This window comes from Schistocerca gregaria, chromosome X, assembly GCF_023897955.1.
Source record: "Schistocerca gregaria isolate iqSchGreg1 chromosome X, iqSchGreg1.2, whole genome shotgun sequence".
Taxonomy (NCBI): domain Eukaryota; kingdom Metazoa; phylum Arthropoda; class Insecta; order Orthoptera; family Acrididae; genus Schistocerca; species Schistocerca gregaria.
This window is the reverse complement of record NC_064931.1, coordinates 745,773,546-745,801,458: the sequence shown is the minus strand read 5'-3', so window position 1 is coordinate 745,801,458 and position 27,913 is coordinate 745,773,546. Positions and strand designations below refer to the sequence as shown.

General features: G+C 43.5%; 1 protein-coding gene across 2 annotated transcripts in view; it reads left to right on the top strand.

Moving 5' to 3' along the window:
* The window catches only part of LOC126299533 (vitellogenin-like), a 398,678-nt gene that overhangs the window by 176,504 nt on the left and 194,261 nt on the right, over positions 1-27,913 (top strand). For both annotated transcript variants that reach the window (XM_049991515.1, XM_049991514.1), the window contains one exon: positions 582-889. In XM_049991515.1, the coding sequence (XP_049847472.1) occupies positions 582-889 (308 nt within the window). The remainder of the gene's footprint in view (positions 1-581; positions 890-27,913) is intronic.

The window sequence follows — 27,913 nt, the reverse complement described above, 5'->3', positions numbered from 1 at the left end:
AACATTTTATATCCTCTCTACTTCGACCATCATCAGTTATTTTGCTCCCCAAATAGCAAAACTCCTTTACTACTTTAAGTGTCTCATTTCCTAATCTAATTCCATAAGCATCACCCGATTTCATTCGACTACATTCCATTATTCTCGTTTTGCTTTTGTTGATGTTCATCTTATATCCTCCTTTTACGTGTACACCACCATTACTCTAGCACGCAAACGTAGGGGTTACACTCGTCTGGTGTGAGACGTTCCCTGGGGGTTCACCGAGGACCGAACCGTACAATGACCCTTGGTTCAGTATGGGGCGGCGGAGGGATGAAGTGGACTGCGATAGTCGTCGTGGGGTTGCGGACCACTGCGGCATGAGACACTGTAGAACACATCTGTGCAAAGCTTCATCGGATTTTCACTTTGGTTTCCATTTCGTGTCCAACTGGAATTTTGTGGGCCACATTCCACTACACGACGCCAAAATGGGATGCATTTGATTCTACCTTTCACACTTGGGAATGCACTGCAACATGAAATTCCACATTGTGACGTCACAAAACTGGTCAGTTCCACGTTGGGCTTGACGTCAGGCGGCGGCGCTGAACAGCTCGCTGGCGGCGCACGAGCGCGCGGCGGCGCTGCTGTCGCTGCGCCAGGTGGCGCTGCGCCGGCCCGAGGCGGTGTCGCAGCTGCTGCTGGTGGTGTTCCGGGACTACGCGCAGCCGCTGCCCGTGCGCCTGGCCGCCGGCACGCTGCTGCTCTTCACGCGGCCCGGGCCCGCGCTCTGGCACCGCGTCGCCACCGCCACCTGGTTCGAGCCCAGCCCCGCCGTCGTCGCCTTCGTCTGGACCACTCTCAGCTCGCTCGCCTCTTCCGACGACCCGGTCACCAGAGATATGTAAGTGCCCCACTGGTACCTTCAGTTTTACACGTTTAGTTTAACAACTGTGTAACTCAAAATGATCACAGCATCAGAGCACGCACCCTTTCTTGGTCTCTTTTACTGACCTTCCTCAGTTACCAGCAGAGTGGCAGCATTGTCAAAAAGAACACCTGAACATATGTTCTTGCATATCATAAAAACTTTCAGTGTCATCTCTCCAAAACACGTAGATACTGTAGGTGATCTACAGGATGTGTGTCTCTAATTTCCGCCTTGTCAAATTAGCCAAGCATATTTCTGTCGTTATCATTGGCTAGGACGTAGTCTTCCATCGACATATGTCTAGGTGCCCCAATATTCTGGGCACGTTCGGTAACATTTTTCCACACATGCGAGAAGCAACACATTTTTAACATGGGTGACACGTCATTGTCTGAACTGAGGATGCCGGCCGGTGTTGCCGAGCGGTTCTAGGTGCTTCAGGGTGGAACCGTGCGACCGCTACGGTCGCAAGTTCGAATCCTGCCTCAGGCATGGATGTGTGTGATGTCCTTAGGTTAGTTAGGTTTATGTAGTTCTAAGTTCTAGGGGACTGATGACCTCAGATGTTAAGTCCCATAGTACTCAGAGCCATTTGAACCATTTGAACTGAGAATGACAAGTTGGTCAGTCAGTACTTTTGGGCCTTCATGGCCTGTTGGGGTGGAGAGTTGACAAGTCATCTGGCAGTGCTCCTAACTTTCCAACCCCCCCATATACATTAATTGACATTTCTTGGCCTCTTGGTAGGACCTTTAACAATAAATCTAAAATAGTGAATCTGGAAATGCGTTGGCCCTATGTCCAAATTTTACAGCTTTGCAGCCCAAACGCTTGTGTCACTTTGGCCTTAAATCGGCTCTGCCAATATTCTATCGGCAAAGGAGGCTGCAGTACAGTATAGGCACCACATGACAATAAAAGTGAAGCACCCAGTAGACATGGTCAGATTCAATGAAACTTTATACACATACAAATACTTCATTGTTTTCAAATACAACCTTTATCTCCTTCGCAGTACACCCTATTAGCATTAATACACTTGTCCAAACGTTCAATCCAGTGTTCGAAGCACCTTTTAAATTCGTCCTCTTTCATACCTGCTAGCACTTTCGTTTTACGTCTTCCACATCCGCAAAACGCCTCTCTCTCAAGTCTCTTTCCGTCCTCAGGAATAGGAAGTCGTCCGAGGGTGCTAAATCCGTCGAATAGGGCGCTTGGGTCAAGGTAGTCGTCTTCGTTGACGCCAAAAACTGGCGAACGCTGAGAGCTGTGTGCGCGGGAGCGTTGTCGTGATGCAGGAACCACACACAAGAATCCCACAAAGCCGGAGGTTGTCACGACAAAGTTCTGCGAAGCCGTTTCATAACCTCCAAATAGAATTGTTTGTTTACTGTCTGGTTTTCAGGGACAAATTCAGAGTGTATGATCCCTTTGATGTCAAACAGATCAACATCCTTTTCACATTCGATTTCATTTGTCGAGCTTTTTTTGGTCGAGGTCAGCCATGTGACTTCCATTGTGATGACTGTTGTTTACTTTCTGGATTGTACCCATAGCACCATGACTCATCACCTGTAATGATTTTGTTGAAAAATGTGGACCATCTTTGAACGCATCTTTTATTTCGAGACAGGCAAGAACGCTACGATCCCTTTGATCTCCTGTAAGAAACTTTGGCACGAATTTTGCTGCCACTCTTTGCATCCCAAAATCGATGGTCAAGATGCGTTGAATTGGCTACAGGACAGCCCGGACAAGTTCTTGCGTTGGTCGATTGTCCTGCGTCGATCTTCACTGATGAGATCACGGATTTTGTCGATGTTGTCTTCACTTCGAGCAGTTGGAGGTCGACCGGAAGGAGGCTGATCCTCAACCACCATTTCTCCCTTTTTAAACATAGAAAACCATTCGTACACTTGCGTTTTACTAAGAGCATGGTCTTTCTACGCTGTCTGAATTATCACAACAGTTTCTGCTGCGTTCTTGCCGAGCAAGATACAAAACTTCATTGCCTCACGTTGTTCGTAAGAACTAGCCATTTCCTCGTGTCACGTCTGCACTGTACGCACACTCAAAAAACTGCCAAAGAAACCACACTTCTCACTGTTGGGTGACGCTTCGTGGCAGAATGACTCAGCAGAGCTCCTACTACAACCCTCTGGCGGCGCAACCTGCTACTACAAGTACACGATGTGCAGCATTACGATTCCGTTTACTTTTGGGTCCCCCCTCGAACATACCATGATCCTGTATGTAAATGATTAGATTTGCAGTGAGAGGTGGAATGGCTACCAGACTGCATTAGGGGTATTCATGTTTAATGTTTTTCATGGCCTGGTAGAGTATACGTGTGGTGTGAATGGCGTCACATGTTCAATAATTACTATGAAAGACACAGAAATGTTGTGTAATTGTGTGAGACAGCATGACCAGCACCTGACAGAGTTCAAAAGGAGTGTCATGTGTCTCTATTTGTCAGCTGGTAGAATTGACCAATATCCAGATTTGTGAGGCATTCAGGTGTGCCAGTGGCCTGATGCTGGACTGCAGGGGAGCTTGAGGGCAAGCATACTCGCTGTGAAGGTTTCGGTCGACCACATCTGACCACCACAAGGGAAGATCGCTGCATTGTGCACCAAACACATAGTAACCACTACACATCTATACTTGCCATCTGGAGACTAATAATGGATTCCCTCCAACATTCATTGTCATCCCGCACCACTGGAGGGTAACTAGCAGTAGCCGGACTAGGAAATTACTGTCCCAGATGCCAGTAACACCATAATATGAATGGATGGGTTTGGTGTGGTGCAGTGAACAGAAAGTGTAGACTGCTGATTATTGATGACATCTTTTATTCAGCAATGAACCGCAGTTCTGCATTACACAAGATGGCGATCATCAGCGAGTGCAGTCGCGAACTCGGGAGAGGTCTCATTCTTTCAATGTTTAGGAGAGACACAATGGTTTTACTGCTGGCACCGTGGTGTGGGGAGCCATTGGCTACGACTTCGGGTCAAGGCTGCTAATGATTCAGGTTTCTCTGATGGCAAAATGGTACATCATGGACATCATACGTCCTTATGTATTACCTCTCACGTGACAGTATTGTGGTGCCATATTTCAGCAGAACAGTGCTGGTCCACACACGGTACATGTCTCTATGAACTGTCGGCGTGATGTTGAGATGGCTTCATGGCCAAAAATATCACCAGATCTATCTCCAGTAGAACATGTGTGGAATCAGCACAGATGCCAACTTTGTCCAAGTACTAACATCCAGGATATTAAAGGACCAGTTACATCAGTTGGGCGCTAGCTTGGCACAGGAGAGGATACAATGGCTTTATGATACCTTCATCAACCTAATCGCTCCATGCATCCAGGCCAGAGAGGGATACAACGGCGTACTGATAAGTGGGCTCACACCACCCACTTCTCTGTAAATTTGAATGGATTTTGTAGCCACTTAAATAACATCACATACCCTCTCACCCCATCAACGTTCATTAGTTTCTGATACCTTCCTCAGCCTAATCGCTCCATGCACCCAGGCCAGATGGGGATACAATGGCGTACTGATAAATGAGCCCACACCACCGACTTCTCTGTAAATATGAATGGATTTTGTAGCCACTTCAATAACATCACATATCCTCTCACCCCATCAAGTTTCATTTAGTTTCTTTCTCTATTACTAGGTGCTTCACTTTTTTTGTTAGGCAGTGTGTAAGAGTTTATGTCCCGTAGTAACCGAAACATATGTGTCCCCTTTAGGTAATACAGAACAAGGTTTGACAAATCTCAGACAGTCCTCCACCATACAAGCACACACCACAAGCATGTGTCATATATTCAGCAACATGAGACATTTGAATAATGCCGCCATTCAGAATCTGGCGAATTACGATTGTAGCCACAGGTGGAAACGAAACTGGCCAAAAATTCTTTTCTGTAGTGTAACCTTACCATGCATGACAATTCAAATCTAGTAACACCGATAAATTATGATAAGCGATTCCTAAACATCAGCAAATCTGAGTAGATGTGAGATCTAGGACCTGACTGCTAACATAAAACGCGGACAAAACCCACGCACGAGATACCTGTTTTATAATCAAATTAATTACTCTGATGACGATTTTGGGATTTTACGAAACTGAGACTGTTGGAGTTAGCCTAAGAGACATCGTAGGTGCACATAAACAATGGTAACTACCCATTGCAGCATTGCATGAACTGTCGCAGCTGGTACGCGTAATCCACCAGGCTCCCTACTTCCCACAGCTCACTGTGTTAGTTTTTTCATCCACTTTAAAGTGTTATCCTTCAAAAGTGATCTGATACTTTTTGCTTGATGGGACCATATTTATGAGTGCAGATGTATCATTATGTGACATGAAATTACGTTTCCCTGTATTTGGAGCAAACGTGAGTGTCCACAGTTTGCGGTGCATACCATCAGTGAGGTGGTCAGGAAGAAAGCAGAGGAAGGTGCTTTTGAGGACCATAAGAGTATACAGGATCATTCTGGTGGAGACCCTCCTGGTGGTCCTTTGGATATACGGTACATTTGCATTTACAGTTATGCAGGAAAGGTACTGCGTCTAGCTTCGAAGGGAAGATATAGATAGAATTTAGTGGATCACAGCATACAGACTTGTTGAAAAGTTGGAAATAAAATGGTTGCTTTATAGAATCAAGTTGAATAGAGCAAATGCTATGAAGTGTTATGACCTCATTCAGAGTGTTTGTGAGTACTGCAACATGAATTACATACATGTCATGAACGCTTTCTTGACCAGTTATGGATATATCCCATCTATTTATATATTAAAAAAAACGACGAGAACTGACGGAAAATGGATATGTAGTGCTGAAGGGAAATCGAAGCTCATAGTGTGTGGCGATTTGTACTTCATAAGAGATGACGGAAAACGAGTCATCAGAGTTCATCAGTGTCGAAAACATCTTGTGCAGTGCATAATTTTATTCGGTGCTGGGTTAGATGATAGATTTGTTCTCCCTTAGGGAGCTCGACACATACTTGGAAACCACTGGATTTAAATTAGTGATTTTTTTTATCTTTTGATGTTTTTGTACTATCTACGACATTTTATGTAGCATTAGTGCCATTCCGTTGTTGACTTTCATTGTATGTATGGGGTTAGTATGATTCCAGTTACATGTGATGTGTCTTGTGCTTGTGGAGGCACAACGAGAACAGTGTCCAGGTAAACAATGTAGAACAAGTTTATTAATAAGTACATAAACATAAACTCTTGCTTGGTATTATTTATTTACAAATGAAAACTTGGTTGATTCTTTGAGTCCCAACAGGAAAGCAAATAATGATCTGCGGAAAAATGCTCTTATCGGAGCACGAAAAGGTGGATATGCTCCTGTTTGTTAAAAGACTCAGGCTGAAAAGTGGGTACCAGCTGCCTCTGTTTACCTTCCGCAACACCTCTAAACATTTTCCCAAAAATACTGGTATGCGAACATATTCGCGCCGCTTTTAAAATGCAACTCTCTTCCCAATCCCACAAACTCCCCTAATTGTAACTCGCTCACACCCACTATCACTATAAGTCGGTCATACCCATCCAGTCCCATTTTCGCAATGTCACTCACTCACTCAGCCCAACTCACTATCGTTATCTCGTTGTATCTCTCTGACTGTCACTGCCCTATGTCTCACAGCCAAAGTCTCCTTCATTCTGTCCATCCTCCGCTGTCTCCTCTCACTGTCAATGCATTCCTCTTGCTCTCTCTTACTGCCACTATCTCATTCATAACTTTCCACTGCTGCTGTCTCTTCTCGCTATCACTATCTCTCTCTACCTTGTTGTCCTGTCATAGACTCTGTTTCTCGTCATCACTAGCTCCTACCCACTTCAACTTTCCCCTTCTTACTATTCCTCTCCCACTGGCGCAGTCTCATTCTTACTTACGAAGAAACAGTCACGATCGCAAAATACCATCGATCGTAACTATTTCTTCATAAGTAAATATCAGAAGTTAGGTCGCCGCCACTCCCAACCATGTTGGTTAAAATCACAGTCTCCTTCGCTCTTTTCCTAGCACTGTTCTGTCATTATCAATATGTTTCACTGCCACTGTGTCCCTTTCACACCACCATTGTCTCCTTCACTCCTTCTATAGCACAGCCACTGTCTGCTATCTTCCAGTTATATTACTTTTCTGTCTCTTTCTCATTGCCACTTTCTCTTTTTCTCTCAGTGTATAAAAGCACGAATTTGTTCGCATACCAAAATTTTGAGAGAATTTTTGAAGGTGCTGAGGAAGGTAAAATAAGGTAGCTGGTACCCCACTTTTCAGTCAGAGTCTTTTAACAAATCGGAGCGTATTCGTCTTCTCGGAGCTCCGACAGGAGCTTTTTGCTGCTGTTTCCCTTCTTCTCCGTGCTACAGCAGGTCATGTCACTAATATGAAAAAAACCTCATGAATCACTAAAATATTTATAGTTTACTTAAGAGAATTGAAATGACACACAATATATAATTTTACACCTCATCCCAGATTTTACATGCACAAAAATCGTATCAAGCGCGCGATCCTTCATGGAGACAGCCATGTTAGGCTTCTCGGACACAAACTGAGGAACAGCCGTGTGACACATGTCTTTTGGTGTGCATATTCTAACGTGTACAGTGCCACCTATTGGTCAAATTTTCGTAAATTGTTTTTGTTCCCTGACGCTTTTCTCATGCGTCAATAATATGTTTTTCAGATTTGACGTCGTTCTAAGCAGTGATTCTCTTTATACAGAGTTTTGAAACTCGATCTTTAATTATGGACACCCTGTACATTAGATGAAATAAGTTCACTGAAATGAAATAAGTGGAGATGAAGTTACTGAAATTTATTGACGTGAACGAATATCATGGAAATCATTCTCCATTTGCTGAACTTTCAGTGTAAGGAATGTTTGGTTCGTTCCTCAGGGCGTACTTAGATGTCCTAGTTGATTCAAGTTGCCGTGAGTTCGAACTCGTTCTCCACAACTTATTCATTACATAACAGGTTCAGCGTCTGAGAAAGGGAGCCATTGATTTTATTTTGTGTCATTGATTTCGTAGCAGTATTTAATATGTACATGTATATTCCTTTTCGAGGAAAAGCTTGCTTCTCCTTCACATCCGTTGTGCCACAAAGTATGAACTATGGATGGAGTGGCAGATGGGGAGGGTCTACTGCTTTCTTAGAGAGAGTTGCTGATAGAAAGGATGAATAGGAGTCCCTTCAGCAACGAGGTAGTTAGGGATGCAACACATCCTTGAAATGTATAAAGATGGGCGACAAAATATGTTGCATCGTTTCCAGAGAATCTGTATGGATATCCACTTAAACTGATTTATGGAAATCACAGAAACCTAAATCAGGAAGCGGGGATGTTGTTTTGAATCCAATTCTTCTTGAACGTAAGTCCAGACTGCCATGGGGGTCCAGTAAAAGCCCCTTACAGTCGTCAAGATTGTGCCGAGCAGGGTGCGGTGATGAGGATCTGTTTATGCTCGAGAGCTCCAAGAAACCATTATTCATGGTAACATATTTATTGCTCAGAAATACGGACCCTGTCAGGTGTAGCAGACATGAATCTGCCTGGGTGAATTGCTGCTCAGCGTAGGGCTCGTGTGACAGCTGATATGTTACGGCTGGTTGGTGCCCCTTAGTATCGCAGTTGTCGATGCCCACGCTGGACACCGATGGACAGTAGCTCTCTGTACTGATCCTGAAGCATTCTGGTTGACATCACAGATGTGTGCCCAGGAGACTCGCCCTCTAGCGCAGCCTGAAATATTCGTTGCCATGCAGAATTCGACACTTGGCCTCCAGTTAGGAGATAGGGCGGCGGCATCAGTGCCATCTGAAGGAATGGGGCACTCAGGAACAGAGGCTCCCGCTCACAATGGTGGATGGCGAACAGAATTTGGCCCCATTGGTCAAGCCTCTACTAGGTTATCAGGTTTTATCAGGTTGATGGCAGTGTCTGTACTTCATTAGTGATGACCCGGAAGTTGGCACTGCACATGGCAGTAGAAGAGTCTCTCTAGCGAGACTTGAAGCTCCATAGATGATCATAGATGATCATAGACGATTAGATGCACACAAGGTCGATTGATACAGCCTCCCCTCACCAGACAGCTACAACTGAGATAATTGATTACGAATGGTGTAGTATTTATGCTGGTGTTTCCCAAGCACTCTGCAGTGGTAGGGGTCGAAGTGGTTCAAATGGCTCTGAGCACTATGGGACTCAACTGCTGTGGTCATTAGTCCCCTAGAACTTAGAACTACTTAAACCTAACTAACCTAAGTACATCACACACATCCATGCCCGAGGCAGGATTCGAACCTGCGACCGTAGCAGTTGCACGGTTCCGTACTGCGCGCCTAGAACCGCGAGGGTAGGGGTCGCAATGACATCATGTGTACTAGTTTTCTTGTTCGATCAGCTCTTCTAATGACTTCAGATTTTCGTAACTTCGTCTTCTAGACACTCTTTTCGCTGCATCAGTGGCTCAACAGTTGCCTTTGTGTTGTATCTGGGCCTTCTTGTGACATTCTGCGCTTTCACCAGTATGGTGGCACCTTTCTGTTGCCACTGTGTCGTAGTGCTTTATTGGTGGACTTGGGTGCTTGGCTGGTCCCACATGTCCCAATTATTGTGCTTTCCCCTCGACCTGCTCAGCATTATCCCATACCTGGGATTCTGCCGGTCATAGGCTCAGGTGGGCTGGCTTCTGGCGTCGCCAGCGAAGAACTTTAACAAATTTTTAGTTTTCGCCTGGGATACAGTTCTGGGGACACCACCACGCTCGGTAGGGTTGGCGGAATTCAGAATTTAACCATTAATATTTTGTTTAAAAATAGTCCTATCTATGTTTGATATGCAGTTAGTTGTAGTAATCGAATTCTGAGGTGATAGGTTTTCATCTCAGCATATCTGAGTTTTGCTTAAAGTTAAGAAAGAAAATACCACTCTAATGACTCCTTCCGGCGTATAGGGCACAGCTGACTGTGAGGGTGGTGTGCTGGTACCGGCTTTGTTACCAATATTTCGCCATTGAAAAAGTCAATGTTTAGTCACATAGTGATGATGAAATACCTGTTATCATGATAATGATGATCATACGTGTATTACAGTAACCAATGAGACTGAAAGTAGTGAGGACCTCTGTTAACTCTAGGTAAAAGCCGGCCGCTGTCACCGAGCGGTTTTAGGCGCTTCAATCCGGAACCGCGCTGTTGCTACGGTCGCAGGTTCGAATCCTGCCTCGGGCATGGATGTGTGTGCTGTTTTTCGGTTAGTTAGGTTTAAGTAGTTCTGACTCTAGGGGACTGATTACCTCAGATGTTAAATCCCATAGTGCTTAGAGCCATCTGAACCATTTCTAGGTAAATGATTTAGATGGGGACAGAAAAGAATATGATATAAAGTGGATATATGATGTTTGTGAGGGAATGACATAACAGGTAGTTCGTGGGTATGGAAAGGGAATAGGATTCTAGTTAGGCTGAGGGAAGGTATGTTGGATGATGACGATGATTTTGGTTTGTGGGGCACTCAGCAGTGTGGTTATCAGCGCCTGTACAAATTCCCAATCTTTTCACTTTCCACTCTCACCATTTCCTGAATGATGATGAAATGAAGATGACAACACAAACACATCCAGTCCCCGGATGGAGAAAATCCACAACCCCGTCGGGAATCGAACATAGGACCCCATGATCCAGGGGCAACAGTGCTAACCACTAAACCATGAGTTGCGGACGGGTATGTTGTAGTTTGCACCTGGGACGCGAGGGTAGGATAGATGACACTCGATAAGAGTGGTGCATTTCAGCAATGATTTTATATCTAGGAGGTGAAAGCGATTAAAACCACCCTGAGAAGAAAGTGGAGTATCAGGATATAGAGAGAAAGTGCGATATATGTGGGTATGCTGAAAAGTAATGCCTCTGGATTTTTGAATAAAACAAATGTTATTAACATTCTACACCTCTATTCTTTATCTACATATTTATTTCTCGACCTAAGCACCCTGGTGACTAACAAATTTTTCTACACAAGTAAACAGTTTGTTGATACCATCTCTGTAGAATGTTTGATGGTTCAAATGGCTCTGAGCACTATGGGTCGTCAGTCCCCTAGAACTTTGAACTACGTAAACCTAACTAACCTAAGGACATCACACACATCCATAGCCGAGACAGGATTCGATCCTGCAACCATAGCGGTCGCGCGGTGCCGGACTGAAGCGCCTAGAAGCGCTCGGTCACAAAGGCCGGCAGAATGTTTGACTTTGTAGACGGAGATACAACTTCGCCTCTTCTTGCACCACTTCAGCACTATCAAAGTGAAGTCTTTGAAGATGTACTTTAAGTTTAGGAAACAGATAAAAATCGGATGAGCCACGTCAGGACTGTATGGAGGACGATGGATGACAGGGAACCCAAAGCGTCGGATGGTTGCAGACGTCGCAGCACTCGTGTGTAGTGTGGCATTGTCATACTGAAGAACAGGGTGCTCCATAAGTGGACGAAGTCTTCGAACTCGATAACAGCACGCTATTTCTCACGCACTAAAATAGTTACATTTCACACTGCCATGTTACGTCCTACAATTGGGAGCCCTTTAGAGGTAGAGAGCTGCACATACCGACAAGAAGAAAAAGGATGTAGAATGTTAATGAGGTTTGTTTTATTTAAAAAGCTTTACGAGCTTTCACATAAGAAATTAGGAGGCATTACTTTTCAGCTCTCCCTCTTAATTATACACGATAACCCAAAATGTTAAGACCAAAATTATACAAATGGTAGTGGATCTTGAAGTGAGTACTATGAGGTAAGCACCTAATGGTAGGAAATAATTATTAAATTTCTTATGGACAAAAAAAAAGAAGAAAAAATACATTATGAGGATGTGCTGAAAAGTAATGCCTCGGAAATATAATCGTACAGATTTTAATATAAAACAAACGTTACTGACACTCTACATCTTCATTCTTCATGTCTACGTGCTTGCTGTCGTCTTCCGCGAGGAGGCACCGACTTGTAGCTGTAATATGGCAGTGTGTAACGTAACTACACTGATGAGCTAAAACTTTATGACCACCCGCTTAATAGCTTCTTTGTCGGTCTTTGGAACGAAATACATCACTGAGTCAGCGTTATCAGAGATCCCACAGTTTGTTGGTAGGTTTGTGGAGGTATGTGTCATTAGATGTCAACGCAAAGTTCGCGTCAATAACGGACTGCTGATTAGCGTGCTCGGTGATGGCACCTGATAGCGACCCAGATGGGTTTCATAGTATTTGCATGAGGCGAACTTGGTCGCAAAGACAACAACGTGAGTTTACTATAATTCTCCTCAAACCACTGTAGCACGATTCTGGCTCCGAGACACAATTATGCTACTGAAATATGACATCGCCGTCGTGGAAGACATAAAACGTGAATGGGTGCAGCTGGTTCATGTCTTTGAGCACAACCAACGGTCCCATGCAACCGCAGGCGAATGTCTCCATACCATAACACTTCGCCCTCCAGCCTGCGACCGTGACACGCTGCTCGTTTCGATTCGCCGTACACCTCGATAACGGCGTTTGTGGAGACTGCCATCGACCTAGCGTAGAAAAAACGTCATTCACCCAAGAGCCGACACGTTCCATTGGTCGACGGCCGAGTCCCGATGGGTCCGTGGCCTCTGCAGTCGTAATTGACGATGTCGTTGCATGAACACGTAGGGGCTGTCTGCTGCGGAGCTTAATGTTCAACAATATACGATGAACGGTGTGCTTCGAAACACTTGTGCGTGCACCACCATTTCTCTGTATCAACAGAGATGCCACAGATCACATTCTGTCCTACTTTCCAGGGCAGACAAGCCTCAGAACCCCACGTTCTGTCAAGAGTCGTTGTACAACCATTTAGCGCCTCGTGGTAGTTTCACTGTTCTTCTGTCTCTTTCCATTTATGCTCAGGACAGTAGAACGAGAATATTGGACCTGCTTCGCCGTTTTCGAGATACTCGTTCACAGGCTCTGCGTAATAATAATCTGCCCTCTGTCAAAGTCGCTTATCTCAATGGATTTTTCCATTTGCAGCCCATATCTTCGAGAGGGTGATCCCCGGTCCGTGTCTGCTCCGCTTACATACTTTTGTTTCAGCGTCACGTGCCCGCAACGCCACCAGGTGGCATGCAACGTCGAGGTGGGCAGTGACAATAATGTTTTAGCGTATCAGTGTATGTCAGTGCGCGAGAAACAACGTGCTCCAATTCCTCAGAAAACCGAAAGCAGTAATTCCAAGAGTTCGTACGCACATGGAGCACCCTCTCCTACAGCATAACAATGCCATACCACACACGAGCGCCGGCCGCCGTGGCCGAGCGGTTCTAGACGCTTCAGTCCGGAACCGAGCTGCTGCTACGATCGCAGGTTCGAATCCTGTCTCGGGCATGGAGTGTGTGTGATGTCCTTAGGTTAGTTAGGTTTAAGTAGTTCTAAGTCTAGGGGACCGAAGACCCCAGATGTTAAGTCCCATAGTGCTTAGAGCCATTTGAACCATTTAAATCACATACGAGCGCAGCGACATCTACAACTATCCGACACCTTGGGTTCACTGTCATCGATTATGCTCCCTACCGTCCCGACATGGCCCCATCCGATTTTCATCTGTTGATAGTGATGAAGCATTGCAAGCAGAGGTCAAACAGTCTACAGTGATGGAATTAACAAATTGATCTCTGAAAATACACTGTACGAAATACTGCAACCAGCCACAAGTTTTTTGAAATGATTTCATTGTACCATTACTAGTTTCGTGCCTGAGCCCATCGTCAGATGGTAGCGCTGGCTTCTTTGGAAGTTTTACATTTGGGTCCTAAAACATAACAAAGTTTTTGTGATTACATAGTTTTACACTTAGATACCCTCTACACATTGTAGGCCTACTTACTTCTTGAAATAAAAACTTCGTTATATTTTACGGAATAAAACTTGCAAAGAAGTCAACGCTACCATCGGACGATGGGCACTTGTTCGAAACTAGTAATGGTACAATAAAATCATTTCAAAAACTTGTTGCTTGTTGCAATATCTCCTACAGAGTAATTTACGAAAACAGCAGCGGTATTCTCCAACCAAAATGCATAAAAGAAAACTGGCCTCTCGTTGGGAGAAATTTGTTCGTCGCCAGGATGATTGTGTTGAGAAACAAATACGTAGACATGAAAAATGAAGATGTAGAATGTTAGCAATGTTTGTTCGATTTTAAAAGCTTTAGGAGTTTTCACATAAAGAATTCGGAGGTATTACTATTCAGTATGCACTTGTATACTTTATATGAAAACGTAAGCGCATAGCAACTGTTTAAAGTCACTAATCCCTCTGTTGTCTTTTGCTGAATAAGACAGGTAGCTAGGACTCAAACACCAAGTTCCTCTTCAGAACCTAACGCGGTGCTATACGCCAACGACGTGCTGTAACGTCATAGGGAAACAAGCTGTATGAGTGAAATCATGCGATTATGACGACCAAGGGACATAACCTCTTTTTTCCAATCTAACGATGAGGGTATATGCTGTCCAAGTGCTCATGGAGATCCTCGTGTTCAAGCCATATCCTCTCGCGAACAAGAAGTGCAGTTTCGAAAACTTTGGCAGCACATCTCGAATATCCGTAACTGACGCACATAAGATGCACCATTCAAACGAAGATGGTAGAAATAAGTTTATATCAATTACTCTAGAAAGAGAATCGGTGCTAATACTCTGGAGAGTGTGACATATAGATTTTGATGATTCTCCAAATGGCTATTGCGGCAGTTAAAAACATCACCACCGTTGAACCTAGACTTATCTGTGAACAATAAAAACCGTAGCAGGTTCAGTACTGCGCCTCTGTGCTCAATATATGATAAACAATACTGAGCACAGATTTCTAAATCATTTGGCCCATCTTCATGCACGCATTGTTTATGACATGAAAGCAATTGCCACTTCACCATAACTCTTCACGTGGTATTCTTGGAAGAGTACATGTCACCGGGTAGTTGACAGATATTTATCGATCAGTCTCCTCCATAGGATTCAACACAGTATCCGTCAAGCTGTACGTTGCTAGCAACTACTTGTCGAGAAAATAGAAGTAACTCTGTGTCTTTCTCGTAAGTTTCTATCCGCGGACCGAGCGAGGTGGCGCAGAGGTTAGATACTGGACTCGCATTCAGGAGGACGACGGTTCAATCCCACGTCCAGCCATCCTGATTTAGGTTTTCCGTGATTTCCCTAAATCGCTTCAGGCAAATGCCGGGATGGTTCCTTTGAAAGGGCACTGCCGACTTCCTTCCCCGTCCTTCTCTAATCCGATGAGACCGGTGACCTCGCTGTCTGGTCTCCTTCCCCAAACCAACCAGCCAACTATCTATCCGCGGTGATAAATTTCTTCCAACACCAGTTGCGAAACATTAATTTGCAGAATCTCTCCGATTTCTGTGTCCTGTATCTTGTTGCACCACACGTAAGATGCATGTCAGCAAATCCCAGCAACGAATAATACTCCACCTTCGACAGTCATGAAGTTTAAATAGTAATGCACTACAAAGTGAATAGATTGAGTACGGTTGTATGTTACTTTCGGAAGTATCGCCACCAACATCGATGTGGCAGGCAATAGTTTACTGTGAAACATAAGCAGTTCATAAACATACGCCTCCCACACATTGCACATGCAGGACCTCTAACCCCTAAAATATTCATTTCTTTCGATTGATTCCTTGTCATACATACTTAGTTTAGGAATTTCTGCTAGCTGCACAATTGTACAGTACTGGGACACCCTGTGTAGGTGCTGCAGCATGCCAGATGGATGATAGAACGAGTTGTTGAGATTAATATTTGTGGACGATATGGGTCCGGCGATGGTGTTCCAGGTGTTTGTGAGGGTGCCTAACATTGGATGCAACTTGCAGAAGGTAGATGAATGTTGTTCATGGATTTGAAAGCAACGATGAAACTTGGACAGTCAGAGATTCATGCAACTGATGGATACATAGGGATGGGGCGGATAAGGTTTTGTATGTGTGGATAACGGTTGTGGGATGCAGACTATGTTAAGTTCGTAGGAAGGTGCAGCATTTTCAGTCTGCTGAGGGGTTTACGCTGTGTGGTTAGTAAGTGGCGATTCCCAATTAGTTCTCACTTAGAGTGAATCCTAGGTGTTTTAGTGTTTAAGTGGGGTTAATGGGACGGTTGTGGACAGTTAGGCAGAGGCCATAAAGTGGAAAGCTCTGGTGGTTTTCCTATACTTACTGTCTAGAATTTTGCAGGGTTAATGGAGAGTAAACACTGCTAACAACAATCGCTGAAGTTCTTCAGGTAGTGTGGGGAGACCTTCTGGAAGAACGGAGGATTGGATGAACGATGGAGGAGGCGTGTCATACCCATACTGGCGCAAATACATGTAAGGAGACGATTTTGCTACGTCTACTGTTTTAGTGGATTAGGAACTCTGGGTAAGAATACACTATATAGCTGCTATCGAGATATCTGCAGAAAATCTTGTCAGAGAACTGATGAAGCCTATTGTTAAGACTCGACTCCATACGAGAGGATCCCGATCACTCCTCGTAACGACACTGAAAATCGAGAGCTGCGCTGAGAGCCAAATACCTAGGCAAACTGTTTTCATCACTTCCGTCACTCTCCGAAAAGAAACGATAGAAGTCTCAGATGCCTTGGTGAAGGGTGCTCTGCTGCTGACAGCACCCTGTGCTCTGGATTGGCTTTGGTATTATCCTTACCTCAAGCAGGGAAATTTGTGCCGGGAGAGTTACAGAGTTCTACATGGATTATTTGCTCTCCCACGACAATATTACTCTGGTAGGAGAAACCATGCGTTTAAACGGTCTACGACTAGGAACCCCTTCTATCCCCTCCGTTGTCACACAGAACCCGATGAAGAAGTGCAGTTCGATCTGAAAAGGCATTGCCTTAGTTGGATATATCATTTACAACTGACGGTATCATCCATTTGTAAATGCCATTAGAAATTTTAACCTGCGCTCCACTAATAACTCTGAATTATGTGTTCGTGAGTCACTGGGTGAAATGGATGCACTAAGTGTACATTAAACTGGGAGGATAAATGTGACGTTTCGATCCAGTTATAGTTAGTAATAAAGACTTTATTAACAGTCAGGTTGTGGTACGGCGGGTACGATTAGAGTAATAGTTGGCCGTCTTTTTTTATGAGAGCCTTGCAACTATTTTTGTGGTCAGCCAGAAAGCGATGGAGAACATACTGACCATAGTTTTCAGTCTGCACGTCCACATTCTTGTCCAGCCCACTGAAAGAAATGCTTCTACTCTCTATTTGCTTAGCGGGATCAGGATTATAATTATAAATGAAGGTTTAGAGTTCTCATTGATACATATATTTAGTAAAGTTTCTAAAGCACAACATGAAGTATTCATTATGTTCATGCAGTAAATCTCCCTATCCTAAAAGGCACAATAAGCAGCTCAGAGGTGACCTCTACAGTAAGTTCCTTCTCTAAATCCTCGCACAAACGAAAAAATGGCTGACATCGAAATAAGTGTCCAAGGAATAGAGAAGCAACTGAAATCACTCAAAAGAGGAAAGTCCACTGGACCTGACGGGATACTAATTCGTTTCTACACAGAGTACGCGAAAGAACTTGCCCCCCTTCTAACAGCCGTGTACCGCAAGTCTCTAGTGGAACGGAAGGTTCCAAATGATTGGAAAAGAGCACAGGTAGTCCCAGTCTTCAAGAAGGATCGTCGAGCAGATGCGCAAAACTATAGACCTATACCTCTGACATCGATCTGTTGTAGAATTTTAGAACATGTTTTTTTTGCTCGCGTATCATGTCATTTCTGGAAACCCAGAATTTGCTCTGTAGGAATCAACATGGATTCCGGAAAGAGCGATCGTGTGAGACCCAACTCGCTTTATTTCTTCATGGGACCCAGAAAATATTAGATCCAGGCTCCCAGGTAGATGCCGTTTTCCTTGACTTCCGGAAGGCGTTCGATACAGTTCCGCACTGTCGCCTGATAAACAAAGTAAGAGCCTACGGAATATCAGACCAGCTGTGTGGCTGGATTTAAGAGTTTTTTATCAAACAGAACACAGCATGTTGGTCTCAGTGGAGAGGAGTCTACAGACGTTAAACTAACCTCTAGCGTGCCACAGGAGAGTGTTATGGGACCATTGCTTTTCACAATATATATAAATGACCTAGTAGATAGTGTCGGAAGTTCCATGCGGCTTATCGAAGATGATGCTGTAGTATACAGAGAAGTTACAGCATTAGAAAATTGCAGCGAAATGCAGGAAGCTCTGCAGCGGATAGGCACTTGGTGCAGGGAGTGGTAACTGACCCTTAACATAGACAAATGTAATGTATTGCGAATTCATAGAAGGAAGGATCCTTTATTGTACGATTATATGATAGCGGAACAAACACTGGTAGCAGTTACTTCTGTAAAATATCTAGGAGTATGCGTGCGGAACGATTTGAAGTGGAATGATCATATAAAATTAATTGTTGGTAAGGCAGGTGCCAGGTTGAGATTCATTGGGAGAGTCCTTAGCAAATGTAGTCCATCAACAAAGGAGGTCGCTTACAATACCCTCGTTCGGCTGATACTTGAATATTGCTCATCAGTGTGGGACCCGTACCAGGTCGAGTTGACAGAGGAGAAATGAAGATCCAAAGAAGAGCGGCGCGTTTCGTCACAGGGTTATTTGCTAAGCATGATAACATTACGGAGATGTTTAGCAAACTCAAGTTGCAGAGTTAGCAAGACAGGCGCTCTGCATCGCGGTGCAGCTTGCTGTCCAGGTTAAGAGAGGGTGCGTTTCTGGATGAGGTATCGAATATATTGCTTCCCCCTACTTATACCTCCCGAGGAGATCACGAATGTAAAATTAGAGAGATTCTAGCGCGCACGGAGGCTTTCCGGCAGTCGTTCTTCCCGCGAACCATACGCGACTGGAACAAGAAAGGGAGGTAATGACAGTGGCACGTAAAGTGCCCTCCGCCACACCCGTTGGGTGGCTTGCGGAGTATAAATGTAGATGTAGAAGTTCCTACCAAATTGTCTTTTGCCCTGACTGCTGATAAATTAAATGCTCGAAATAAATGCTCCCCACAAAAGTGGAAAATAATTGTGGCCACTTGCCACACAGATTTGTAAATATCACGGATGGTACACTACCAGATACTTTAGCGAAAATCTAAGCGATCCAGGACGGTGTACAGTCCTCGCGAGTTCACTATCAATTATTACTTAAAATTAACGTTTTGAAACAGCCTGTCTCTGACGTCATCCGTGGCAGCGCGCACTCCGGCGTTTAACTGAATCGGATCTTACAGTGGCTGGATCCTGGTATAGCCTCTCGGGCCGTATTTATATACTTGGCGCAGCGGACGGCCAGGGATGTCATCTGTCTTATGCACACGGCAGTAGTCCCTGAACGGCCGCTTTCACCGACACATAATCTTTAATAACAAAGTTATGAATTAATTTAGAATCTTCTTAAGTTTTGCATGCATATACGTAAGTTGGTTGAAATCAGAGAAAAAGTTTCAGCTCGCTTGCATATAAACTTTGACTTCCAGAATTTTTAGACTGGAACTAACAGTAGATCGTTACCTCTGAGCTATAACTTTAAGAGACCTTGTATTGGTTGTTATTATTAGTACTGTCTTAAAATTCGTTATAGCCCTATTATTTAATAGGTTTTATCATGTGCTGTAACCAAAATTTTCTAGTATTAAAATTACAGATACTTAATCTCCTGCAAAAGGGTATGTTTTGGTTCCAGTTTTAGTTTTCATTAAATTACTCGAAAACTATAATAGGTAGCTTAATGTGGCCACGTAGTTATTTTTTTAGATAAAACTGAAGCATCATACAAATATTTACATTTCTAAGTCTAATATTTAGCGCCTTCAATTTTTCTTAAAAACGTGGATTCTGACCACAATTTTTATTTTATCATGTTGATACTTGCACCAGTTAATTTTGACCTACCTCTGCACATTACGAACAATTTCTGCCTTTCTAACTTTATTATTTAGCACCACTTATTTTTTTCTTAAAACGACGAATTTAAAAAAAAAACTATTGATCGAATCCCTCTAAGACTTGACATTTAAAACATTACTACATTAAAGTATATGTTAACAAAATTTGAAAAAGCAATTTTAACTTTTAATTTTATTCTTAATTATGGCGCAATACTTGTGCGCAACGCGCAGATGCGCTATGGTGACATGGCGTCCCTAGCAGTGAACTGGCGTTAAGTCCGGTACACTCGCTCGCTGCTATATCTCACAATCGATACAGCGCTTCTTTCGCTACAAGGTTTTTGTAGAGTGATTACGAAATGACTGTAGTAACTGAATAGATACCGGTTGGCAGTGTCTTAGCTGCCTGTATAAAACAAGACGATAAAATACAGGTATGTGCCGTTTCAGTGTTTATGTTGACTCTCATGGCTGTTGTGAGCATCCGATGTTGCAATGAGGTTGCTAACGTCAGTATAAAATTTAATATCTATTTGCAGATTTTGATTCCCTGTCTCAAAGTACTGAATTTATTTTCTTCTACCATTTGAGGGACACTCGATTTAGGTGGACAGAATTACTTCTGAAGCGCCCATTTGCATCTGCCGCTATTGGACTGAGCTTTTCGTGAAACGAACAAGCATTTTTAGACTAATACCGCAAATAATGCACAGTGTGGTACGAATATTTCCGCCATAAATGACGGCATAATGAGGCCTGCGACTGTTGATAAATACAAACAAAAGTTTTTTGCCTCAGTCACTCGTTTATTTTGCCACAACGCGTTTCGATGGTTCACACCGTAATTTTGTTTATTTGTGTAGCTGGTTTTGGTGAAGAGGACAGACATCTTTTCACAGCAGCCGACGAAGGGTAGCGTAGATTTTTTGCGACTTTTGAGGGCTGCACTATAGATAATTTTTACGACTTTACCGTCCCTCAAAAGACATCTGTACTCTTCACCAACACCAGATACGTAAATAAACAATTCCCCAGCTGAAGAAAGTGGTCTGAAACATCTAAACGCGTAGCGGCAGAATAAACAAGTGACTGACACAGAAAACTGTTTCATTTATAAAGCGTCTTGTGTACGTTCGGGAGTTGGCACGGCGGAGAGGAAGTCAGCGTGGCGCCTGTGTGGCGGACTCAATATGGGTCTTCAGTTCGCTATTAAGGGCAGTAGGAATAACAAAGGCGATCAATACACGGCGCGCCACGATTCCTCAGCATATGCGTTATCGAGGCAGCACAGCGGCGCCAGTACACACATCTGCTGCTATCTGCGCCCTGCTCCCTGCTGCACAGCTTCGTTCCCACACATCGACCGAGCTGGCGCGGGGATTAGGCCGGTATTACACTATCAAATTTCTTTGTCAAAGATGTGATCAAATATTCCGTCAAATATATTTGACAAAGATCTTTGACGTAGCGCTAGAAGGGGTATTACACTGTCATCAAATTTTTCGTCAAAGTTAAAGATGGCTGACAACAACTTGTTATAACCGCAGCAGTTGCACGTACCGCAATTGCATTGTGTGCACATGCGGAAAAGAAGAAGAAGTGGGGGGGGGGGGTGGAGGGGGGGGGGGGGAAGGAACCATAGATACGAGGTTGACAGTATTAAATTACTGGGATTACAACTTGATAATAAATTCAGTTCGGAGGAGCACATCGCAGAACTTCAGAAACGCCTTAACAAATCTGTATTTGCAATTCGAGTGTTAGCAGACACAGGCAACATAAAAATGAAAAAGCTTGCATACTTTGCCTACTTTTATTCCATAATGTCATATGGTATAATATTTTGGGGTAAATCTTCAAGTCAAACAAAAGTTACCAGAGTCCAAAAGCGTGTAATACGTATTATTTGTGGAGTAAATTCACGGCCGTCCTGCAGAAACCTCTTCAAAGAACTGGGTATACTAACTACTGCCTCTCAGTATATTTACTCTTTAATGAAATGTGTCCTAAATAATATATCTCTTTTTCCAACAAACAACCCACTTCATACATACAACACCAGGAACAAAAATGATCTGCACAAGGACTTAAAAGCACTTCCTTTAGTTCAAAAAGGGGTCCACAACTCAGGAACACTCATATTCAATAATTTGCCAGCAAACATAAAAAATTTAGTTACAAATAAAGATCAGTTTAAAAGGAGCCTGAAAGACTTACAAGTGGCCAACACCTTCTACTCCATTGACGAAATTTTTAATAGAAAAAAATGATGTATTGTATTTATTCATACTATTAGTATTGTTATTTCAGCTTAAATAAAATTGACATGTTCCACATCCATAAGGATCTCCTCAGCACGGATCTAAGGAACGAAAAACTAATCTAATCTGGGTGAAGCCGTGGGTTTTATGACGACACGATAAAAGCATTCAACAAAACTTGTTACGTGAGCTTACAGTGGGAGATGTCAAGTCGTACATCACTTACTTACGAATGGTTGAGCATAAATTTCTGTATGTGCTCAGTGAAGTGTATCCTCATATCACAAAGCACAATATTCACTTAAGAACTGCTACATCTTCAGAAGACAGGCTCACTGCAACACTCCGATTCCTTGCTACAGGAGAGGGTTATGTTATGTTAGGTTGGGTCAGGTCTCCAATCTTCTTAATCTATTTTTGTATTCAGAGTGCCTCACGTTGTACAGCGCCTCATCAGCTTCATACATCTCGGTTAATTTTGTAGTTGTCGGCACACACCAATTGTTTTTACCGGCAATGTTTATAAAAACACTACAGTCGGCAGAACGCTGCAGCGATGCTAGGGCTCCATGTTGTAGCATGTCACATTGCAGTGAACAGAAGACAAGCGATTTCTTTGATCCAATCTACAGCGAGGCCCTAGATTTTTCAAATATTGGAAGACATTTGACAAAGTTCCTATTACACCATAAAATATCTTTGACAAAGATTTTTGACAAAGATATTTGACAAAGAAATTTGATAGTGTAATACCGGCTCGCATCTCGTGGTCGTGCGGTAGCGTCCTCGCTTCCCACGCCCGGGTTCCCGGGTTCGATTCCCGGCGGGGTCAAGAATTTTCTCTGTCTCGTGATGGCTGGGTGTTGTGTGATGTCCTTAGGTTAGTTAAGTTTAAGTAGTTCTAAGTTCTAGGGGACTGATGACCATAGATGTTAAGTTCCATAGTGCTCAGAGCCATTTGAACTGTAATACCGGCCTTACTCGCATAATGGGAGAGCAGGGTTCACAACACATCAGGCGAATGTCGATATGAGGTGGCCATCACTCATTCCCGGGCCCATCCGTTTCTACTTCAAGATCGTTCTTAATATTTAGTAACCTAATCACTTCAGCGGACGTTAAACCCTTGTTCTACATCTACATCCACATTTATACTTTGCAAGCCACCCAACGGTGTGTGGCGGAGGGCACTTTACGTGCCACTGTCATAACCTCCCTTTCCTGTTCCAGTCGCGTATGGTTCGCGGGAAGAACGACTGCCGGAAAGCCTCCGTGCACGCTCGAATCTCTCTAATTTTACATTCGTGATTTCCTCGGGAGGTATAAGTAGGGGGAAGCAATATATTCGACATTCATCCAGAAACACACCCTCTCGAAACCTGGACAGCAAGCTGTACCGCGATGCAGAGCGCCTCTCTTGCAGAATCTGTCACTTGAGTTTGCTAAACATCTCCGTAACGCTGTCACGCTTCCAAATAACCCTGTGACGAAACGCGCCGCTCTTCTTTGGATCTTCTCTATCTCCTCCGTCAACCCGACCTGGTACGGATCCCACACTGATGAGCAGTACTCAAGTATAGGTCGAACGAGTGTTTTGTAAGCGACCTCCTTTGTTGATGGACTACATTTTCTAAGGACTCTCCCAATGAATCTCAACCTGGTACCCGCCTTACCAACAGTTAATTTTATATCATCATTCCACTTCAAATCGTTCCGTACGCATACACCCAGATATTTTACAGAAGTAACTGCTACCAATGTTTGTTCCGCTATCATATAATCATACAATAAAGGAACATTCTTTCTATGTATTCGCAGTACATTACATTTGTCTATGTTAAGGGTCGGTTGCCACTCCCTGCACCAAGTGCCTATCCGCTGCAGATCTTCCTGCATTTCGGTACAATTTTCTAATGCTGCAGCTTCTCTGTATACTACAGCATCATCCGTGAAAAGCCGCATGGAACTTCCGACACTATCTACTAGGTCATTTATATATATTGTGAAAAGCAATGGTCCCATAACACTCCCCTGTGGCACGCCAGGGGTTAGTTTAACGTCTGTAGACGTCTCTCCACTGAGAACAACGTGCTGTGTTCTGTTTGCTAAAAACTCTTCAATCCAGCCACACAGCTGGTCTGACATTCCGTAGGCTCTTACTTTGTTTATCAGGCGACAGTGCGGGAAAATAGCATCTACCTGGGAGCCTGTATCTAATATTTTCTGTGTCTCATGAACACATAAAGCGTATTGGGTATCACACGATCGCTGTTTCCGGAATCCATGTTCTCATTCCTCCGTCTCTTTTTTTTTACACGACCGTACTACGTGCGCCGACAAGGTACTCAAGTTCCAGAGCACGAGTTGTCTATTTTAGCTGCATCTGACACTGCATAGTAAATAATGGCAAATAAAAAGGTGCTGTACTTCTCTTAAGTATGACAAGGGTAGTACCTGTGAGACAAGAACACTCATGTTGTTACTGTTGTTATTTCATACACAATAGATAACGACACTGCGAGTGTGATGTTTCTGCCAAAATGGTCCCAAGCCTCTGGAGACACAGATATAGGCGACAGAGAAAGTCGCTGGAGTGTGTCGTTCCAGAAATGTCTCTAAGTGGCGTCCGCATGACTGGGCAACAATGGCGTGCTTTCTTTTGTAATTCAAAATTGCAGTGCAATGGAGCTGCCAGTCAAAGAAACAACCGCGCAGCAGTCAAAGAGACAACCACACAGGACGCACGATTCCACACATATCAGGAAACTAAACATTACTCAAGTTTATGCAAGAATGCATTCAGAAAGGTTTCTTCTTGGTGAGTGTCTGTTTCCTTCCGCATGAGAAAAGAGAGCGTCACTCAACGTACGAGCGACGTTCGATAAGTAATGCAACGTAATGGTCTTTCGTTGTTCTTTGCGGTCTTCTATTATGCGGCGAGGAACCCGGCAAGCATACCTTTGAGTATCCCAACTGATGGACGAGTGTGTCGGCACTGCCAACAGATACGCCCAATTGAGCAGCGACGTGTTTGATTGTAATATGTCGATCACCACGAATGAAAGTGTCTGCACGTTCCAACATTGCAGGAGTCACAGCTGTGTGCGTACGGATGCCAAGCGGGAGATCGGATAGATTTGCACGATCTTGTTGGGGCGATGACAGACGTCTCACCCAACAACTCACCGTGCTTTTGTTCATAGCGTCTCCGTAGGCATTCTGAAAGCGCCTACGAATATGTGCGATGCTCCGGTTTTCCGCCAATAGAAACTCAGTGATAACTCACTGCTCGGATTGCACGTCTGTTACAGACGTCATTTTGAACGTGTAGGACCACCACCGATGGAACTTCACGAAATTATAGCGGCTGAAGCGGGAATATTACACGATTTTTTATGAGATGTTTCGGGTGGTGGGAGGAAAAAACCCAGGTGGCTAATGAAACGTAAGAACGCGTCATGGGCATAGTTTGCATAGCGCCACACTCTTAGAGTGGGACACCTTGCTGCAAGGCTTCGTGTGACGCTTTTCGTGTCTCCTCAGATATTCACTCGGTATTTCGCTTAGGAACGCATTGACAGTCAGTGGAGTCATTGCCACTGCAGCCAAACGTCCAGTCAAGCTTGGGCCGTAGATGTGCTAGCCGGCAGCAATGCTTCACGGCTGGCAGGAATGCTGCTGACGCGTGTTTGAAGTACTTCGAGACTCACGTCAGCTCAGCAGCACGCTGTGTCTAGTGGTAAAGTACCCTAAAGCCCTCTAGCGAAAGTACACCAGCTAGAGTTCTGTTTGTCTCGAATTAAATTACCTCTGTCTTCATTTCATCACAGAATTTGGAACTGAACTGGTTGAAACCCAGTTGTTTATATTTGTCATGTTTTGCATTAGATTTTCCTTATTTGTCGATACCCAAGTACATGGTGTTTATAAATGAATATCTGGGTTTTAACGCTTTATAATATTTATTACATTAAACTTAGAGTTATAAATGATATGTCAAACGAAAGAGCAACTCAAACAGTTGTGTTTGGCACCAGCGCGCAGTGTTTCCGCCGCAATCCGCGATTGGTTGAACTTCACTGTACCCAAGAGCTGGATAGGCCACAAGGCGCCTCCACGTTCACCCGAACTAACGCCATGCGATTTTTTCCTTTGGAGCTTCATCAAGGATCGTGTGTACGTGCCTCCGCTATCAGCAGACCTCCTTGAATTGAGAAACCTGATTGAAGCAGCTGCTGCTACAATCACTGAAGACACAGTTATTAACGTTTGGGAAGAACTCAGCAATAGACTTGCCGTGTGACAAATGGTGCCCACATTGAACATTTATAAGGTTCTTGGTAAAACTGTTTGAGTTGCTCTTTTATTTGACACATCATTTATAACTGTAAGTTTAATATAATAAATATTATAAAGCGTTAAAACTCCGATATTCATTTATAAACACCCTGTATTTGCCTTTTTTCAGTGCCTGGTTTTCACTGTTTCTGCTTGTCTTGTACGTGTGTTCGTAGTGGTCAGTTATGATATGCTACTTTCTTGTGGTTGTATATATACTTTTTTTTATTTTTGTCTTGCTAAGATTAAAGCCGTCATTACCTTTCTTATTTGATTTGTAGTGGAAAGTTTCATGAATATTCTACTCTTTAGTGTCCTGTTTCCTTTTTTTTTACCTTAGCCACTAATAGTTGTTCAGCCAGCCGCTTATTGCAGTTTGTTGGAAATAAAACGGTGTTTCTTTAAATCAGTGGTGCTTGCTGTATTACGTAGGGTATATTTGTCATGTATCTATTCTTAACTTATGCTTTCGCACCATTGTGGGTAATTCACTACTCTACATATTTTTTGGAGATTCTGTGTAGTTTGACAGGTGAGGATTTTTTCTTTTGATATGTTTATGTTTAGAAGTTCAATTAACTTCTTTGTGCCTTCTCCACTGGCAGTCTAATTTTCTTCCACATACTACATATTGCATTCTATATATTGAATAGGCGTTCCGTTCTGTCCTGAGATTAGTTTCAGACCAATAAATATTGTTTATCTGTAATAAAAGGGAAATTGTGTGGTAGTAAAGCTTCCTGCTAGTAGTTGTTAGATTACAGCAGGATGAAGAAGATATTTATGCAACAGCTTAGAGACAACAAAGCCACATTAACATATTTATGGAATAAATGGTAATAGAGCGTCGGTGGGTAACATTGAAACCTACAGAATAACAAATCCTAATTGCGATGAATGAAGTAAACAAATGACTTACAGTTTAGAACGAAATTTTTCCCTCTGTGTAAGTAGATGTTTTTACAAGCAACTCCAAATATCAGAAAAAATGGTTCGCGAAATGCAACGTCTTCCTAGTAGCTTCACTTGATTAAACACCACGAAGTGTACCAAATGCATTCTGTTACTGCAGTCGCAATGTGGAAATCGTAAATTGCCTGAGTCTCCTTCTTACAAATCAGTTGGAGCCCAGCCTGGTGGTGTAGCGGTATATAGTCCGGCTCTAACGGCCGGCTGGAGAGGATGTATTGTATATCTGCCTGCGGACCATGTGAGCCAAACAGGTTGGAATAAGGAGAGATGGCACTACCTATGACGAGCACAGACATCGACTGAAGCCATCGTCCAGGAAGCAAATTTCTCAGTT